The 20,920-nt window shown below is 39.5% G+C and overlaps 1 protein-coding gene across 2 annotated transcripts in view; it reads left to right on the top strand.

Annotated features, from left to right (window-relative positions):
- Positions 1–16,245: 16,245 nt before the first annotated feature.
- The window catches only part of LOC103696637 (WD repeat-containing protein 48-like), a 39,414-nt gene continuing 34,739 nt past the window's right edge, over positions 16,246–20,920 (top strand). The window contains exons 1-3 of one of the 2 annotated variants that reach the window (XM_039122177.1): positions 16,246–16,527; positions 19,080–19,189; positions 19,345–19,503. In XM_039122177.1, coding sequence (XP_038978105.1) covers positions 19,082–19,189; positions 19,345–19,503 — 267 coding nt within the window. In that variant the 5' untranslated portion in view covers positions 16,246–16,527; positions 19,080–19,081. The remainder of the gene's footprint in view (positions 16,528–19,079; positions 19,190–19,344; positions 19,504–20,920) is intronic. The other variant, XM_039122178.1, reaches the window with a different exon arrangement.

Genomic DNA, 20,920 nt, shown 5'->3' with positions numbered 1-20,920 from the left:
GAGTCGACTCCGATGGTTGGCAGGTCGACTCCAAAGAAGGTAAGAGTCGACTCTCAGAGGAACACAAGGAAAAAGTCAGAGAACGATTTTCGGACTCTGAGATTCGAGTCGACTCCCGCAGTACGCGAGTCGACTCCGAGACTGAGCGACCATCAACAGACAGAAGACCATGTTACTGCCTCTGAGATTCGAGTCGACTCACAGACAGCTCAAGTCGACTCCGAGACAAGCTTCACGTCAAAAGGCAGAAGACCAACTTTCGAAAACTGAGAGCCGAGTCGACTCCAAGGAAGTTCGAGTCGACTCCAAGACTGGATGAGCCAAAAGACAGAGAATCGGGAGTTCGGGCTCTGAGATTCGAGTCGACTCCCAGGACAGTCGAGTCGACTCGAGTGGACAAAATTCAAAATTGGATCCACGGACTTCAGTGGATGAGCCGACTCCAAAATTGCCAGGTCAGCTCCAGAAGTTGGCGAGTCGACTCCAGGTCAAGACGAGTCGACTCCCAGTCAAGACGGCAACTTTAATTCAAATTTGGAACAGTTGCCGAGTCGACTCCGGAAAAGCGTGAGTCGACTCCTGCTACAGTCGAGTCGACTCCTGATCGCGCGAGTCGACTCCAACCCACCAACGGTCATATTGTCAGGCTGCGCAGAGTGTGCAGAACAGCCAGAAAAAGCAGAGTAACGGCTAGTTTCCGTGGGGGTTGGCTTAAATAGCCACAGAGGACTGTAGCAAGGCAGAGAACAGATATTCCACTCCAAGCATTCAAGTTTTCAAGCTCTCCAAGTGCTCTTAAACGAAAAAGGGAAGATCTGCATTTACTGCTCCAACAACTTCTTCCCAACAATCAAAGCTTCCTCCTCCTGCATTCAAGTCGACCACTCTTTCAAGAGGAGACCGGAGTTCCAGAAGCCATACCTCTTCACCAGCTTAAAAGCGTTTGAGGGCTTCTAACTCCTTTACGATTATATTGTTTTAAATCTGCTTTTTGAGAAGCTATTTTCTGTTTTCTTCTATCTCTTGTATTTACTTGATTCAATCGGGGGATTGAATCAAGGGGTTTAAGGTTGGTTGGTGAGCCAAGTTAAAACCAACGTGTGTAAGGGTTTGATTGTGAGCCCGGAAAAAACAATCGGGGTTGGTTCTAGTCGGTGAGCCTGGGAAAACCGACCGAGTTCGTTGTGAGCTCGTAAAACAACAAGTTTGGTTGTGAGCTTGCAAAACAACCGGCTGTAATCCAAGGGGGTTATAGTGAAATTCCTAAGTGAGACTTGGGGAGTGGACGTAGGAGCAAGGGTTAGCTCCGAACCACTATAAAACTTTGTGTTTGTAGTGCATTGTCTCTCATCTTCTTCCCCGCACATTACTCACAGCACTAGGCTTTAATTAAATAACTTGCTATAGTTTTTAATTAATCATCCACAAAGTTTTAATTAGCCAAATTATTTTAAAAACCCAATTCACCCCCCCCCCCCTCTTGGGTTGTCTATCTGGGCAACAGTTTCTTTTCAACCCTTTAGGTTGTGTTAAATATTGCATGAATGAAGATATCCTAATGTCTACGCTAAATTTCCATGAGATAGCAGGGTTGGAAGGTACAGATTTTTTTTTTTTTTTTAATGGAGGTGGTGGTGAGGGGTGTTTAGCGAAGGAGTAGTGAGGGTTAGCAAGGAAGTAAAAGAAACATAAAGAATGTATCCTGGAAAGTGTATTTTGTAATTTTTTTCTTCTAGTTTTACCATTTGCTCCATTTCTAAACTATAATTCTTACTATGAGTTTGGATTTTTTATAATGCATGTTTTGTACCATAAAAGACTATGTAGCTTTGAGTAGCCGCTACATCATCCATCTCAATGACGAATAGCTATCACGACTCTCCGGAGTAGAGTTGCTTGCGTTGGATGTATGGCCGCTATTTTTGGCACCAAACACAACCCACACTATTATTGAGAGTTGTGATAGCTGTCCTTCCTGGAGATGGATGTTATCATTGTAAAAGAAACAGGCAGGAGAATTGTTGAGAGAACAGAGGAAGCTTGAAGAAAACTCTCTTTATTCTCATCGAGTTCTTCTTATAGGATACACCTTATTTATAACATTACATTGACTGAATAATTGACTAACAGAGAAGGTAACGAACTAACTAAAATTAGTTAGAATAGTTAAGGCAGTTAGCAGCAGAGTTCTTGAAGTTCTTGGAGTTCTGGAAGCAACGAGAAGCTCTGGAAGTTAATGTTTCTCAATATTCCCCCTCAAGATGGAGTGTATAGATTGTGTACACCCATCTTGCGAATCAAAACATGAAACTGATTTGCTCCAAGTGCCTTCGTTAACAAATCAGCAAGCTGCAGACTTCCTGAAACATGAAAGGTTCGAATTATTCCCAGTTGAAGTTTCTCTCGCACAATGTGGCAATCAATCTCGATGTGTTTCGTTCTCTCGTGAAACACTGGATTAGCCGCAATGTGTAACGCTGCCTGATTATCACAAAACAATAGCGCTGGTTTGGTATGTTGTATATCAAAATCTTTGAGAAGATTGATTAACCACTGAATTTCACAATATGTGGAGGCCATGGAACGGTATTCTGCCTATGCAGAAGATCGAAAAATGGTGTGCTGCTTTTTTGATTTCCATGAAATGAGAGATTTACCAAGGAATATACAGAACCCTGTGACCGATCGATGCGTATCTAAGCAGGATGCCCAATCTGCATCGCAAAAAGCCTTTAGATGAAGCTCAGAATCTGATGGAAAGAACAAACCTTATCCTGGTGTAGCCTTCAAGTATTTTAGGACTCGATATGCAGCTTCCAAGAGCGGTTGTCTGGGTGATTCGAGGAACTAGCTTAAAGCCTGCACAGAGTAATTTAAATCAGGCCTTGTTATAGTAAGATATAGTAGTCTTCCCACTAATCGTCGATAAACTTGGGATCTTCAATCAACTTTCCCTCAAATCTGCTTAGTTTTAAGTTTTGTATCATAGGACATTTCGCCGGTTTAGAACCAAGGTATCCAGCATCTTCCAAGATCTCTAAAGCATACTTCCGTTGGCACACAGAGATTCCTTTAGAGCTTCTTGCTATCTCAAGGCCAAGAAAGAATTTTAAAACTCCCAGATCCTTAAGCTTGAATTCTGCATCAAGAGATTTCTTGAGATTGTCTATGTATGGACTGTCATTCCCTACAATGATTATGTCATCGACATACACAAGAACTGCAGTGTAGGAGCACTCATTTTTCCATATGAATAAGGAATAATCTACCTATGACTGAATGAAACCTTGGGATATAATGAACGAAGATAGTTTGGCGAACCACTGTCTTGAAGCCTGCTTCAGCCCATACAAAGATTTGTGTAAATGACAAACCATCTTCTTATCTTTCTCCCCCTGAAATTCATATCCCGGAGGCAAGTTCATGTACACTTCATTTAAATCCTCATGTAGAAATGCATTGTTGACATCAAGTTGGTATAAATGCCAATTTTTGATTGCAGCAATTGCTAGTAGTGTTTTGACTGTGACCATTTTAGCAACCGGGGAGAAGGTGTCATGGTAGTCTAGGCCAGCCTGCTGAGTGTAGCTCTTTGCAACTAACCTCGCTTTCTTCCTTTCCTCAGTTCCATCTGCCTTAAATTTTGTCTTGTAAACCCATTTGCAATCTACTGCTTTCTTCCCTTTGGGCAATGGAGTTATGGTCCAAGTATGATTGTCACTGAGTGCCTTTAGCTCAGTTTCCATTGCTTTACACCATTCAGGGGATGCAGATGCTTCTATATGGTTCTTTGGATTAGTTGAAGAGGAAACAGATATACTGAAAGCACGGTGTGATGAGGAGAGTCTATTGTAGTCCAGAAAAGTAGAGATATCATAGGGCTTTCTCGATTCCGCATGGGACCCTTGCTGATTTTGGAGTGATTGAAAGGGAGGAGCTGAAGATGCTAAGCTGCAATGGTACTCTTTCAAATATGCAGGGGGTTGTTTGATCCTAAGAGATCACCTAAGGTTTTGAGTAGGTGCAAAAATAGACACTAGTGTTGTCTCTAAAACCAGTGTAGGATTGAGCCTAGAGGATCTCCTAAGAGGATGATTTGGAAGGGAAACAATTGGTAGCTTTGATGTGGAGTGGGGTGAAGACAGAGGAGTGGAATGAACTTGATTATCAGGCGTGCCATTGGGTGTGCCAGAGGGCGTGCCGGTTTCAGTATTTGGTGTAGAGATGTAATTATTGGGTCTAGTTGAATGTGACTGATCATAGGAAATTACAGATGGGGAAAATATCATGTCACAAGATTGAGATGTAGAATTCAATGTAGGGGAAACATCATGGGAAGTATTATGAAAAGGAAATACAAATTCATGAAAGACAACATCCCTTGAAAACAAAACCTTTTTGGAATTAATGTCATAAAGCTTATAACCCTTTATGCCATGAGGATAACCAATGAAAATACACTGTGTGGCTCTTGGATCAAATTTGGACCTAAATCTTTTTAGAGTTGAAGCATAACATAGACAACCAAACACCCTCGAGTGATCATAAGAAGGTTTTGAGCCAAACAAGACTTCATAGGGTGATAGCCTAGATAATTTTGGAGTCGGTAATCGATTGATAAGGTAGATTGCAGTCAAGATGCATTCTTCCCAGAAATTTAAGGGTAGGTTTTGCTTGAAACCTTAATGCCCTTGCCACATTAAGGATGTGTTGGTGTTTTCTCTTAACCACCCTATTCTGTTGAGGAGTCTCTACACAACTAAGTTGATGGATGATTCCCTTTGAAGCGTAGAATTCCTTCATATCGAATTCCTTACCATTATCAAATCTAATTATCTTTATCTTAATTGAAAATTGAGTCTCGATAAAAGCATAGAAAGACTGAATGATATCCTTAGTTTGTGACTTGAATTGCATGAGGTAGACCCAAGTACTTCAACTATAGTCATCAACAATTGGGAGGAAATATCTTGAACCATCGAGTGAAGTTGTAAGAAAGGGACCCCATATGTCACAGTGAACCACTTCAAAGGCTGTACTTGAAACATGGGTGCTATGAGGAAAACTCAGCCTTTGTTGTTTGGCCAGTGGGCAAATTTTACAATGGTTATTCAAACAAATGTTCATCTTAGGTACAGATTTGTTTATCAGACAAAGTCGAGGAAAAGACAAATGGCCTAGTCTATGGTGCTAGAGATCAAATTCATGAGTACTACCAGTTGAATATGCAGAGGAACACAATGAAGGAGATAATGACAGTGAAGGAGACAATGACAGTGGAGAATTCATTGTACCAGCTGCAGCTTGCATGTTATTTACTTGAAGGTGATATAAACCATCTTCAAGTCTCCCCGATCCAATCGTCCTCCAATTCAACAGGTCCTGTATGACACAACATTTTGGCAGAAATATCAAGCAACACTTGTGTGAATTTATGAGTCTGCTGGCAGAGACAAGATTGAATGAAAACTTTGGAACACAGAGGACATTCATTAAGGTGAGCAACTCTGAGATTTTTACAATTCCCACATGTGTCGCAAAGGTTCGTTCACCGGTAGGAAGTCTGACAGTGGCATTTATACTTTCCATGATTGTGGATAGATGAGAGATGGAGCACACCATATGGTCTGTGGCTCCGGTATCTATAATCCAAGGTATATGGCATTGATTTCGAGCAAGAGTAGTCATTAGATGAGTGATTTTACCTAAAAAATTTGGAATGGATGATGCTCGGGTTCTATTGGTTGTCAGTTGTAAGTTTCCAACCTGATTCACCGAAGGCTCCGAAGCTTCTTTTGTGACAGAAGTCATCCCATAAGATTGTAGTTGGGGCTGCAAGATCGAAAGGATCTTTTGGCACTGATGCGGAGTAATGTTCAGCTTAGAGTAGTCACACGGGGAGTCTGGGGTCACAACACAACTGGAAGTTTGATTTGCTGCTAAAACTTTGCCCTTTGTGAAGTGAAACCCGGGCGGAAAACCATGAAGCTTATAACATTTATCCCTTGTATGACCCGGTTTCCCGCAATGACTGCAAATGAGTCTATCTTTCTTGCAAAATGGACCCATAGTGTTTTGCTTTTGAGCAGGTTTTTGATTGAGTGAAAGGTTGACTGACCTTTCATTGGAGTTGCTGACAAATGCAGCAGCCTCAGGACCTTGAATCATGGCAACCTCACGTTGTCTTTCTTCTTAGAGCACAAGAGCGAACACTCTGTTAACTGGGGGTAGAGGATCCATTAAGAGGATCTGTCCGCGAACATTTGAGTAAGAATCATATAATCCCATCAATAACTGGATGACCTGCTCTTCGGATTGATGCTCATTTTGCTGTCAGGGTCTATAGTTTGCCAACTCTTCTCAAAGTCCTTTTAAGCGGGTGAAGTAAGAGATCACACTTCCATAGTTCTGAGAGAGAGATAAAATTGTCTTTTGCAACTGATAAATCCTTGGACCATTGCTTTGGCTGAATCTCTCTTTCAAGTCCAGCCAGATTTTCCTTGCTATTTCCATGTAGATCACACTGGTGCTCATCTCCTTTGGGATAGAGTTTAAAATCCATGTGGAAACTATCATGTTACATCTCCTCCATGCCGCATAATGTGGGTCATTTTGTGGAGGTTGAGGAATGCTTCCATCGACAAATCCTTCCTTGTTCTTGACACTCAAGGCCATAATCATCGACCTGCTCCAAGTTGAATAGTTCTCCTCATTCAGGATCAAAGAGGTGAGCTGCAAACCTGTGCTATCACCGTAATGCAGGTAATATGGACTTGCCGGATCCTCGATTACACTCTGAGCCGGTGAAGGAGCCAAGCCGGCGTCATTGCGAGTGGAGGCAGCCATGGGAGAGTGATCTCAATGGCTCTAATACCATGTAAAAGAAACAGGCAGGAGAATTGTTGAGAGAACAGAGAAAGCTTGAAGAAAACTTTCTTTATTCTCATCGAGTTCTTCTTACAGGATACACCTTATTTATAATATTACATTGACTGAATAACCGACTAACAGAGAAGGTAACGAATTAACTAAAATCAGTTAGAATAGTTAAGGCAGTTAGCTGTCACGCCCCGAACCCAGCACCCGGGTCCGGTACGCGACCGGCCGCATGAGCCCTAGAGCAGTGCCCTAAAGATCATGCAAGGCCTAAGATGAACAAAAATCCGATAATTCCACAGTAGCACTCTGTCACGCCCCGAACCCAGCACCCGGGTCCGGTATTCGAATTAACGACCGCATGAGCCCTAGAGCAGTGCCCTAAAGATCATGCAAAGCCTAAGATGAACAAAAATCTGATAATTCCACAGTTAATCACTTAAATCAAATAGATAAATCCAACATGACCAGATAATCAAATTGGCTCATTTACAAAAAAACTTTCAATATTCATTGATATCAAGATAGACTAACTAATGACTCTGGTACTTGCACTCTATGCCCATCCCATCCAAATTTATGCATACTGCAACTCTGAAAAGAGAAAACAAAAAGAAGGGGGGGTGAGCTTTACAGCCCAGTAAGAATCCCTACACATCCACACCAACACAATAATAGTATGAATTTGAAAGCCACGATAAATTGATGCACATTTTCTGAATTCATAAATCGATTATCAAAAGGCTCAAATAATCAATATAAGTATATATGTCAAACATCAGTGAAAGTCCAGCCACACAAGAATGATATAGCATATGATAGCTCATAAATCTTCATTACTGTGTTCGATACTTTTTCTTTCCATTCTATATTAATTTGATCCGGATCAATTATCTTTCCGACTTTGGGCTACATCCCGGTCACGTTTCCGGCCCATGACGGGGCAATCGATAGTATCACATTTCCAGCCTGTGACGGGCCAATCGATAGTATCACATTTCCAGCCTGTGACGGGGCAATCAATAGTATCACATTTCCAGCCTGTGACGGGGCAATTGATAATATCACGTTTCCGGCCCATGACGGGGCAATCGATAGTATCACATTTCCAGCCTGTGATGGGGCAATCGATAGTATCACATTTCCAGCCTGTGATGGGGCAATCCATAATAACGAGATAAGCCCAAAGTTCCTGTTCATTTATGCAATTCACACACACACATCAATTCCCTTTTCCATCTTATATCCGGCCTAGACTAACCAAGATCATGTTTTCGGCCCGTGACAGGGCAATCAATATAACATGGTTAGTCCATCCACCATATCCATTAGTCCAATTATGTAAATGTAAATTATGCTCAGGATTGTATCCATCATACTATCAATTACAAACAAATATAACCAAAACTTGATTTAATACCATCATATCATAGGAACCATATTTATAAATCCAATTATGCAGGTGTAGGTTATGCGCATACATGCATCCACCATAGGACCAATCATAAGCCAACACGATCAAGATATAATTTAATATAAAACTATTTTTGCTTTGTCTGGATCATAGCATATCAAACATATATGGTGTAAAAAATATTTACATCATGCAGGATTGGCGTACAAGAATTCTTACCCTTTATTGAAAACTCAGACAACTAATCATCCGCTCTCACGGCGATCTATAAATCGGAACGTACAGAACTCTGCTCAGCATTCCTCCCGTCCAATAGATTGTTTCCCTACAGAGTCAAATCATCATTAAAATTTACTCAAGACATATGATAATCCAGGACCCCTGTTTAATCCTCTAAAGGGTTCTCTAAAATCTAGCATTTCCAAGACTATGTAGAGCCCTCAAAACAATGAACTCTCCGGATCTAAGTTTAGAGGGAGAGAGAGCCCCATCTAGAGATAAACTAGAGAGAGAGAAGAGGAAAGTAAAAACGAGTGGCTCTCCCTCTCTCTCTCTCCCTCTCCTTTCTATTCTCCTCGTGGGCATGCTCGGTGGCAGTGGCCACCTGTGGCCGGCGACACCAGCGGTCGATGGCCCCCATCGTGGTGTCAGCCATTAGCCACACCCGACGACGGCTGGCCACGCGCCACCCCCCGACGATGGCAGTCGAACGGAAGGAGAGCAAGACAACCGGGCTCCTTGTCTCCAAATCCAACGGCTCGCCGGCAGTGTTCAAGAGGCTTAGAGACCGAAGAAGAAGAAGGAACGACTCACCTTGCCTCCAGCGAGATCCTCTCGACTGGATCGACGACGATTGGTCCGATCCCTTCCGCGGCAAGCTTAGAACCCCAATCTCCCCTCTTCTTTTCTTTCTTCTTCTTGTTTTTTTTTTTTTTTGTGGAAGCCTCTCGGTTGATGCCCTAGGGAGAGGAGGAGATCTCGGCCCGATTGCTAGGATTTTTATCACCCTAAGATCCGCCTTTCTGGTGGATTCGGGAGGAGGGGAGGTATTTTCGAAACAGAGGAGGGAGGGCGTGTCAACCGGAAGGCTCCCTCCCCCTTTTCACGTGTTGGGCCGCCCTTGTTCAGAGGCCGGCCCAACTCAAACTTGGGCCTCTACATTAGCAGCAGAGTTCTTGAAGTTCTTGGAGTTCTGGAAGCAACGAGAAGCTCTGGAAGTTAATGTTTCTCAATAATCATACCTCATATCTTTTCTTTAAGGTACTCGAGATAACCCCTTTAGTTGCATTGCCTTTCTCTATCATACTAACTCAAGCCCTCCCCTCCACCTCCCAAATCATGACCTCATTGTATCCTTGTCTACCATTACAATAGGAAAAGGAGGGCGAGTAAACTCCTATTTGTCACTCCTTCACGCATCTTAATCCGCCAACCTTCTGATAATAGCAAATTGCCACCTCTCATTTCACATGTTTGAGAACTATTGGATTATTTTTTTTCTTTACTTCTATTTATCTTCTTTAATATAATCAAGAATTAAGACCCCAAAGCAAGAAAAGGACCATGGTGTTGGATAAAGGACCATGGTTTTGGATATATTGTATGTATAATAGGTGGAATTATATAACCCCAATTTTGGTTTTGGAATTTTTGATTACTAGTACAATTATAGTCGATTCTTTTTGTTTTTTGGGTAAAAAATATTGGCTCTCTCAGCTATAGTGTTGTATAACAACATACAAAGTCAGACGTATCAAAAGACAAATAGCCCCAAGTTCTTCCGGAAGCACGCTCATCGCCCAAAGCCCACAGTTCCTATATCCTAGGAGCATTGTTTGCCTTCCAATGTGCAGTCAAATCAGCCTCCAGGCAGATATGGGCAGACTAGATAACTTCAAAACCTTCATCAAGTCCTCGACATGCTTCAATGTTGACTTCTTTTGGGATCTCCTACACCGCTTAAGGATTTCAAACAAAGTAAAGATATCACTTTCTATCACAATTCCATGGAGAAGTTCCAAAGCCATAATAATAACCTTGTATAAAGCACAAACTTCTGTGACCAAAAGAGATCAAGTGTAAAAAGAAACACTTTTCACAGCAATAAGCCAACTCAAGAGGTCTTCAACTGTAATCCTTGGACCTGCAAAACCTGCTATCATTAGTTACAAATCCATTGCTATTAATTATATACCAGGAAGAGATAATGGATCCTAGTGGATTAGTTTGTAGTATGTTGCTTTTTGCTCGGCGTTGCTATACAGCAAAGTATCCTTAGTCAAAGCCCAAGCCCTTTGCTCACATGTTTATCATGAAGCCCATAAAACTATAGCATGTAGACAAACCTAAATTTTAAGCCGGCAACTCCCTACCAAAATGCCCATTCTAACGATCTCCTATTTGGAATAAGTGTGGTCCAGTTGTTACTAGCCGAGACACCCAAAGATGTAATCCATATCTCATGGAAGTTCATGCGTTCGAAAGAAAATTGTTGCATATCTTTTGCCTGTATTGGAGATTAAGTGCAATTTTCATCAGAGATATGAAGAAAGTCTTTCTCCAACTTGACCATCATCAACTCTTAGCAGAAGTTATCAGGTATATGAAGAAAGTCTTTCCCCAACCTATTTGGCACCAATATTTAGTAGAAGACTTGGATGCGAGGAGAGCATATTTTGTCTTTGCAAAGCCTCCCACTGGCATGTGATAGATCAGCAGTAAATGAATAGATAGATTCAGTTAGCTTCTTCCCTTGTAAAAATGGAGCTTAATATCATATATCATGATTATTTTGGTAGATGCAAAGGCTCAATATTTGATGAGCAATCCAAGCACCAAAAATCTCCAAAATTGGCTATTGGCAGTATCTTCATCTCAGCCCCATATCAAGAATCTATAATTCTAAAATTTTTAAATTTTTAATTCTAAATTTGAATTTTTAATTTTTGAACTTTGAATTTTGAATTTCGAATAGCATAAATTTAGGATTGATCCTAGGGATCCATTTGATATTACTTTTGATTTTTGTATTATCCTAGTTGTAATCTCTTGTACATTCTCAATTATAAATATACATGATGACTACCTCATGAGTAGGTAGAAAAGGTTTTCAACAATATTTTTTTTTCTACATATTCTTCTTTTCCACATAGTATTAAAGCCTTCAACTTTTGCTATTTTTCATGGCATCCTCTTCCAACTTCATGCCTACACCTACCACCTTGCCTTCCATTGTTGTTCAACTTAACAAGAATAATTTTATTACATAAAAGTCACGTATTCAACCTTTTTTAATAGCCACCCGACTATGGAATTTTGTTGATGGCATGACCTCACCTCCACCTCCAACGATTGTCACAACTTAACATTATGGAAGATTAGAGAAGCCAATCTATAATCTAGCCTATAAATCATGGCTTCTCCATGATCAAATCACTCTGCCATGGCTCCTTAACAACATATTCGGTTCGATGATGGTTCATGTTGTCGGGTAGCCACATGTACGAGATGTTTGGCTTGCTCTTGAACAGTTTTATGCCATCCAGACTAGTATGTATAGTACTCTTATGACAGATTTTCATGCTTTTAATAAAGGCTTGCTCTCTATGAAGGATTATCTGCAAGAGGCAAAGAGGATATCTGATAATTTGACTGCCATTAATAGACCGATATTGCCTACCGATTTATGCCATCAAATCCTGCTCGGCCTTGGTCCAAAGTACGAACACCTTGTCTCTACACTTCTTACCATAGGGATTACCGCTAGTTTTGAAGAACTACATCGTATTCTTCTCCAACATGATACCCAACTGAGACTCCAAACTTTTAGAACTCATTTGGCTATGGGTGGGATTCCACCGACTGTAAATTATCTGCAAGAACCTAGCCAAGGAGGTCCGCCACAATGTCCCCAACAGTTAGTACATAATTTCTCTAATAATGGAGCATTTATGTTTCTTCCACAGAAATCTTACCACTAGAAGAATCGTGACTTAAAACTTCTAAATACTACTAATGGCCGAACTCAAAATAAGGTACGTTGTCAAGTCTGCTATAAATATGGGCACATAGCCTTGAAGTGTTACCATCGTTTTGATCAATCTTATCAAGTAGAAGCTATTTCTTCGCAAGCAAATATTGCTGCTATGAATGATTCAACATGGTACACAGACACATATGCCTCTCATTATATGACTTCAGATTTGTTCAATCTTCATCTTAGCTCCGATTATAGTGGTCCTGACTTGTTTACTATAGGCAATGGTTCAGGTTTGGCTAAAAAAAGTATCGATCACTCTCTTTTACACAATTCTACTTGCCTTTTTCAACTTAATAATATTTTATATATCCCTCACTTCACCAAAAAAATTTTCAATGTATTTCAATTTATACTCGATAATTTCTATTATTTTGAATTTTGCCCAAACCATTTTTGTGTGAAGGACGTCACCTCCGCTCAAACCCTCCTTAAGGGTATGCTTAAGGACAGAGTTTACTGTTTCTTACCTCTTAGTGTCACCAAGAAGGCTTTTATTGCATATACTACTTCAACTAGTGTTTCTCAATCTATTTATCATCAACGTCTTGGCTATGCTTCTATACCCCTTATTTGTAGAATTCTTAATTTTACAATGCAAAATTAAATTTCTACAAACTAATTGTGCTAATGAGTTTCAAATGCAATCGTCTCAACAAGAATTAAATGATCATAAAATTAGTCATTGCTTCTCATGCCCCCACACCTTTCAACAAAAAAGGGTTGCAGAGTGCAAATATCGCCATATTGTAAAAGTAGGCCTTACTCTCTTTGTCCAATCAAATTTTCTTTCTAAATTTTTACCCACATGCACACTCCATTTTACTTCACCTTGGAAAAAATTATTTAATAAAAAGCTAAATTATGATTTTCTTCATATTTTTGGGTACTTATGTTTCCCTATCTTCATTCTTATAATAAAAATAAATTAGAATATCATTTTCTTCTATGTGTCTTTCTTGGTTTTCATACAAGTTTTCATGGGTACTGGTGCCGCTACAAAAAAAACTTGTTTCTTCCGGCGCTTTTTAAAGCCTGTACCGATACTTATAAGTCTCGGTAAATTTGGTGCCGACATTTTCTAAGGCATCGCAAATGCATCGTCTTGCGTAGGATGGAAATTTTTTTTGCCAACGCTTTGGAAAAGCGTGGGCAAATAATGGAAGCTTTGCCGATGCTTTAAAGCATATGCAATAGTTATTCCAATGATGCTTTAAAGTGTCGTTAGAGTTATTTTTTTAAAAAATAATTATTTAAAAAGCCTAATTATTTTTTTGGAAAAAATTGATCTTCTTCTTTCTCGAACGGATTTTTTGTGGCTTACTTGTCACTCCCACAGCATTCTGCCCTGCTTGCGGTTCTTTCTTGTTCTTCTCTCTGTGGCCTTCTTGATCTGCTGGTAACGAGTCTAGGTCAATGGTTCTTTTACAGATGCCTGATGTTTGTTTTACAAATTGCAAATACAATTGGATTCTGTCAAATCCCATTTCAATCTATTTTGCATTCACTGATTATTGATTAATATTGTTACAAGAGATTACTGATTGATAGAATTAGGAAAAGATTATGTAGCTTTCACACTTGCAAACCACAGATAATTCTCGGTAGCCACCATTTAACTTGATAATCATATAGCTAGATAAAGCATCGTCTAGCTTATGCTTTATTAACCACATCTTTTTTTTTGTACAAAAGAAAGAAAAGAAGAAAAAAAAAAGAGAGAAGCAAACCCCATCTCAGATTTATGCTACAGCTAAATGGATTCAACCAGGGAAGAAAATAAGAGGAAAAAATCATAAAAAAAAAGACTACAATGGTTGTGCTCAAACGACAGAGGCATCGGGCGGCGGGTGGAGGTTGAGATCGAACGGTAGAGGCAGATTGGGGCATCAGAGGCACAGGACGGTGCAGTGAAGATCGAGGTCGTCATCGTCGGGCAACAGGTGGAGGTTGAGATAGAACGGTAGAGGCAGATCGGGGCATCAGAGGTGGAGGATGGTGCAATGAAGGTCGAGGTTGTCATCTTCGGGCGGCGGATGGAGGTTGAGATCAAATGGCAAAGGTGGGTGATGGTTGACGAATGCGATGACCCCGAGATCGCTGTCCATGATGGAGGACGAGGAGCCACAGTTGCTATGCAATTTCTCCTAGACGGCGGGGACGCATGGGGGTCGTGGCGCGGCAGAGGAGCGCCGGGGCTGTTGGAAGCCGGCCACTATGGCTAGGGTTTCCTCACTTGGCCTCTTATCGAGTGGGTTTGAAGGGGGGGGGGGGGGAGTGTGGTGGAGTGGAATGGAGTGGGGTTGTGTCTGACAACGCTTTTCAGCATCGTCCGGCTTCCGACGATGCTTTTAAGCGTGGTCTGGCCCAAGTGGTCTCTAACGACATTTAAAAGCATTGTCTTAATTTAATGTTTAAAGTGATTAAAGAAAAAAATTAGTATTAAGTGGGAGTTTAGTAAGTAAGATTCCGACGATGCTTTTAAGCGTCGTCTGCTCTTTTTCGTTTTGGCCTCCAACAACCCTTAGAAGCATCGTCTTATAAATTTGGTTCCCATGACACTAACTGGCGTCGTCTTAGTTTCATCCACGCCGACGCTACTGAAAAGCGTTGGTAAATTTCGGTGCGCTCAAAAAATTGCCGACGCTTCTTTCTTGCATCGGTACACAAGAGTCGAAATATCCTATTTTTGTTGTAGTGTGCTATCATCCTTCTCTGGACGTATTTTCATATCTCGTGATGTTATCTTTAATGAGACAGTGTTCCTTTATGCTTATAACTTTTCTAGTGACACTCCTAAGTTAACTAGTGGCCCTCCTAATGCCTCTTCTTTACCATGGCTTGCACTCGAGCCCAATGATCAGTATTGACCCATATCAATCCACCCATATCTTTAGCCCTAAGTCCTCAAGCTTGGCTAGTTCTTTACAAACATATGACAAGGATCTAACCACGCTATGTGACTAACATATCAACCCTATTGTCTGATTCATCTTTTCTAATGACCAACTCACTGATATATTCACTAAAGGGCTTGCCTCCTAACACTTTCAATTGTTGCGTTCCAAGCTCTAGGTGGTACCTACTTTAGCTTGTGGGGGGAGAATTGACAATATCTTTATCTCAGCCCCATATCAAGCCACATATCAAGAACTATGATTTTAGAAATTTTGAATTTTGAATTTCGAATAGTATAAATTTATGATTGATTCTAGGGATCCATTTGTCATTACTTTTTATCTTTGCATCGTCCTAGTTGTAGTCTCTAGTGGATTCTCAACTATAAATACATATAATAACTATCTCATGTGTAGGTAAAAAAGGTTTTCTAAGATATTTTTTTTTTTCATATATCTTTCTTTCCCACACTGGCTTACCATTCCACTAGATTTATATTGATTATTCATGTCGGCAAAAGTAGGCCTTTAGAACCAGGCAGATCAAATACCCAAGGGGGATCACTATTGCTAACAATTTCAATATTAATGCTCAAGCCACTCTGAATTAGATATAAGATATTAATGATAGCCTTACAACACCAAGAAGTGTTCCTAAGGCCCAAATTATACCATGACCAAATATTCCCATATTAAAATACATTAATCAAATTTATTGCAGTTTTTTGGATAGAAACTCCTATTACAATTTCTCTCTTTGGACATCCTGCCTTATATATTTTCAGAAGGAATACAATTCCATTCCACCGAGATCTTCCATTACGAAGTACGTGCAAACCAGCTTGTTTTTGCCAGGGCATCTGCATGGGCCCGATTCCTTTCCCCCTCTGTTTTAATCAATGGCGGCCGGCGGCCCCAACTCAGGTCGGGAAAATAAAACATACAATAAATAAATAAAAACTGAGGCGTGCTAAAGTTTGGATTTGGACCAAATCCAGGGGATCAACCCGGCCCAAGCTGCAACCCAGAGCATACCGAGTTAAAAAAACAAAAGAGGGAAAAGGTCTCTATATCTGAAAAGGGAGAAGGGAAGAAAGAAGAACTGCTCTTCCTGCGGACTGCGGTGGCCCGTCGTTTCTCCGCTGTCCGTTTTCTCTTTCGTCGAGCCCTCTGCAACTGCGAACGGCAACCTCGTGTTCCATCGCCATCGCTTCGTCTCAGTGCGTCCTCTCTTCTCTCATCGCTCCCTCCCCCCTCTGTCTCACGCCCTCGACCAAAACCCTAGATTAAGTTCATCTTACAAGGTTAAGTTCTTGAGTCCATCGATCGCCATGATCTCCTTTTTAGATTCTTGTAGTCCCGGTATATTACCGTTCGGGCCTTCGATTTTTGTACTGGGTTTCGTGCAAAAAGCCGTGGATTCCTTCGCTGATTGGACTAGATTAAGAGTCCTTTCCGGATCACCATGTGGGGCATGCTGAGGAATTTACTCTTGACCTTGACGTAGCTAATTACTATATTCTCTTCTATGATAGTCTTCTAGAATTCTTTTTATGAAAAAATAAAAAAAAAACTGCAAATTGGGATCCTATTCTGAAAGTTTGGGCCCTATCAGGTGTAAATTCTTCTCAAAGACGCATTGTTTAGTGTATTTGCCTTACCAGTATGCGTTATGGAAGAAGTATCTAATATCTGGAAGCTATCAGTCAAAAAATTTAGCTTACTCGTGCTTAATATACAATCACTATCAGTTTGAAAATTGTCCTGTACTACTAATGTTTATATTCAGCTATACATAACATCTGATGATTGTTGTCTGTTAATTTACTTCAATATAGATCCTGTTAATCTAATGGTATCTTATAACTGATCTTACTTTTTGGAATAGACTTGTTACTTTAAAGCTGCATAAGATCACAGATTGTTATGCCATATTGTCACAACAAATGTTCATGTTCTCATTGTTAGGTGGGCTAAAATGACCATGAAACTGTCCAGCTTTATGCTTGATTTATGAACTAAAGAAAACAATTTAATACTTTGTGCCTTTGTTTGACAAACTGTCATTTCAAAATGCAGAAATCTCTGTACAATCTCTACAAATATAAATACAGATGCAAAGGAAATGTTTTAATTCTGATCTTGGATAACTTGGATTTTCTCTGTAGTGATATAGAGATATGTTTGAGACACTATGGTAACATTTTTAGGCAGAAGACAACACCTTCTCAAGCTCTGCTCTTGTTGTCTTCGTATTGCATGATGGCTAACATGATTAGCTGGCCATGTATTAGGTGCATGTGATTAGTTGTCCGCCCTTGCATAACCACTCAGTTGACCCCATATAATGATGTGGTAATTTCTGGATGACTCACACTGAACCATGGACATCTTAGATTATGATATGATGCAGTCATTAGTCTTTCTCATCCCATTCTGAGGATACAATTCTTGAGAAGTTTTACAAAAAGAACCTGCAGCAGGACTGTAATTTCCCCAGCTCATCAATGTGGTAGGAGAAGCATATTCATAGGTTTCGTCCTCCCAAAAATGCCCATAAGGAGTATGAGGCGTGCTATTTTACACATAATATCAAACAAACATTCCATACCCTCTTAAATTAAGTAATAGTAGCGCACATTTTTCTAAAGAAGAAATTATTATCAACAGAAATTTTTTCCCTTAATTTTCTTGATTTTTAAATTTTAGAAACCAAAGTAATTAAGTTTGTTTTTTGAGTACAAAAAAAAATGAATTGGTGAGCATGTCTGGGAGAAATTGTGTATGAGTTTTAGAAGGATATTTTAATTTGTTCATGGGATCCATTATTAGTAGGCTGATTGTTTGCAGAATATAGAATGCTAACTGAAAGACTTATCTTGAACTGATTGTCAATTTGTTAATGAATTGTAGTGTATTCATGATGGTGTTAATAGCACTATTTTAGTTATATAATAGTCATGGCCAAAATTATCATTTGCTGCTATAACATTCACAATGGACTTTTTCTTAAAATAATTTCGAAGAGATTTGCTTTCTGGCATGATTTTATTGCTGTGTTATAGCACCTAATTTGAGCCATTGTAACAGAAAACTAACAGAAAAACTAATATTATATTATATGAACAGTGATGCAATCAAAGCATGGCCACTAGTAGTCATTATGTAGAATAACGAACACTTAATTTATTTTGTTGTTACATGTATCACAATGTTGGGAGTATGTTTTAAATCTCATGGGATGGAACTGTCCCGATTTTTCCATAGTATGGGATGCACCATTGTTCCACCCTATCTTGATACTTGGGATAGGGGATATCCAAGACGTACTAATCGGGATGCTGGGACAATAGTGGGATGGTTCTGTCCCGACACTCAGGATGGTATCCCATCCCGGTGGACGTTCCGTCGGGACTTGGGACTTTGGTTGGGAGTGCCTTCATACACTTATAACATTTGCTATGATGTTATAATTACTGTTATTTAAAACCATGATTTACATTTCTTTCTGGGGCTAGGGCTTGAATAGTTCTTAAATAAAATGTGGATATATGAATGATCTTATAAAGCAAGTCAGAAGGCAACTTGCAAGAACTTTTATTTAAAGCATCGGGCTTGAAAATTTTTATTATCAAATGAAATGTTGATTTATGGATGACAGCCTGCAAATTCCTTTTTGAATGAGAGATTGTGTTAACTGCATGTGATTTGTTGATTGTTTGCAGACCTATATCACTGTTTTACTGTATTGTTATTGCTCAATAATTCTTGCTGTTAATTTAACCCATTTCATATATTTAAAAAGTAAACAATATAAAGGTGGTTTGTTTGACAGTATTGATGTCATTTGTTTTAGGCATGCTTGCAATGCATCGTGTGGGCAGTGCTGGTAACACATCAAATTCATCACGCCCTCGAAAAGAAAAACGCTTAACGTATGTGCTGAATGATGCAGATGACACAAAGGTATGGTGCACTTCTCTCCCTTCATGTGATTCTCTTTGTTATGCTTTCTAGTACCACCTTGCTGTAAAATGATCATGGCTTTTGGTTTCACGATTAAGCTATGCTTGGAGGTATTGGACATGTTGTTCCATTTCAAATGTTGTCTTTCCCTGCAGCATTGTGCAGGTGTTAACTGCCTGGCTGTTTTAAAATCTCTGCCTCCTAATGGCTGTGATTATCTTTTCACTGGGAGCCGTGATGGGACATTGAAGAGATGGGCTTTGACTGATAATGATGCTACCTTCTCGGCGACATTTGAGTCACATGTTGACTGGGTATATATTCCTACACCATGCCATGGATTCTTTTCTACATGTATAATGAAAAATCATCTTTTCTATTTATGCGTGGTATGTTGTTATTGTTATCGGATTGTTATTCTTTATCACTTTACATTGTCTATTCTTTTGTGAAACTGGATCTCTTAATCAGATAATGAAATAATTTCTACTGCTCTGCCACTTGCATCCTTTATCCAAAGTGATTGCTACTTGTCTTCCAAATACTAGTTTGAAATAAAAATCATTTGACTGGGTATATATTCCTACACCATGCCATGGATTCTTTTCTACATGTATAATGAAAAATCATCTTTTCTATTTATGCGTGGTATGTTGTTATTGTTATCGGATTGTTATTCTTTATCACTTTACATTGTCTATTCTTTTGTGAAACTGGATCTCTTAATCAGATAATGAAATAATTTCTACTGCTCTGCCACTTGCATCCTTTATCCAAAGTGATTGCTACTTGTCTTCCAAATACTAGTTTGAAATAAAAATCATTATTTATTTATGCCATAAATAACAAGTTTGTCCATGTTTTTGAAATTTATTTAATTTTTATTTTCTAAATAGACCAATAATCGTCTTAGGTGACTCAATTACTTGATAGGAGACTCTTAATTACTTGGTAAATTTGTTACATTCTTAGACCATTGTTTAGTTTTGGTTTAGCTAGTTATACACAAACTTGTGGTTCAAACTTTTATGTAACACAGTGCGTCACGTGTATTACTTGACCCATTTTAAATCTAACCTAATTTTCTATCTAAGGGCTTCCAACCAGTCTCACCCTTATTTCAGTAGCTTTTAACCAAGCCACCATATATATAACACACATTTTCTAAGCCAACTGATGCAAATGCAATATGTGTCCTATAAACTATAAACTTTCCTTACAATCTTGCTTGAGCCAGCAGTACTTGACCAATCTTACATGACCTAACTGAATTTGTTTGCGGGTTTCAAGTTTTGGACTTTAGTTGGGCTCCAGTTAGTTATTTAAGTTAAGTGATGGATCAGATGGAGTTAAGGTTGGGTAATTTGTTGGTTGGTTTGGGCTTGGTTGGCCCAAATTTGATGCAAACGCAAATTTCATCCAAGTAGGAAGAGGTGCAGGTTCGAGTAGGAGGAATGTGTTTCTTCTTTTTGCATTTGGCTTTTCTCCAAATTTTGAGTGAGGGTGGTTTCTTTCTGCTCTTTGTTTGACATATATAAATGTGAATAGTATCCATGGGCATGATATGCAGTCTCCCATGCTGGCCAAAAGAAAAAGAAAATAAAAAATATGAATTATGAAGACAAAAGAAACATCTACTCTATTTTGTCACTTGTTTGTGGACCCATTTTTGTGATACATGACCAAGGTCAAAATATTTAATATCTTTTTTTTTTTTGGTGTAACGGCGTC

This window comes from Phoenix dactylifera, unplaced genomic scaffold (assembly GCF_009389715.1).
Source record: "Phoenix dactylifera cultivar Barhee BC4 unplaced genomic scaffold, palm_55x_up_171113_PBpolish2nd_filt_p 001389F, whole genome shotgun sequence".
NCBI lineage: Eukaryota > Viridiplantae > Streptophyta > Magnoliopsida > Arecales > Arecaceae > Phoenix > Phoenix dactylifera.
This window is presented reverse-complemented; position numbering and strand designations above follow the sequence as displayed.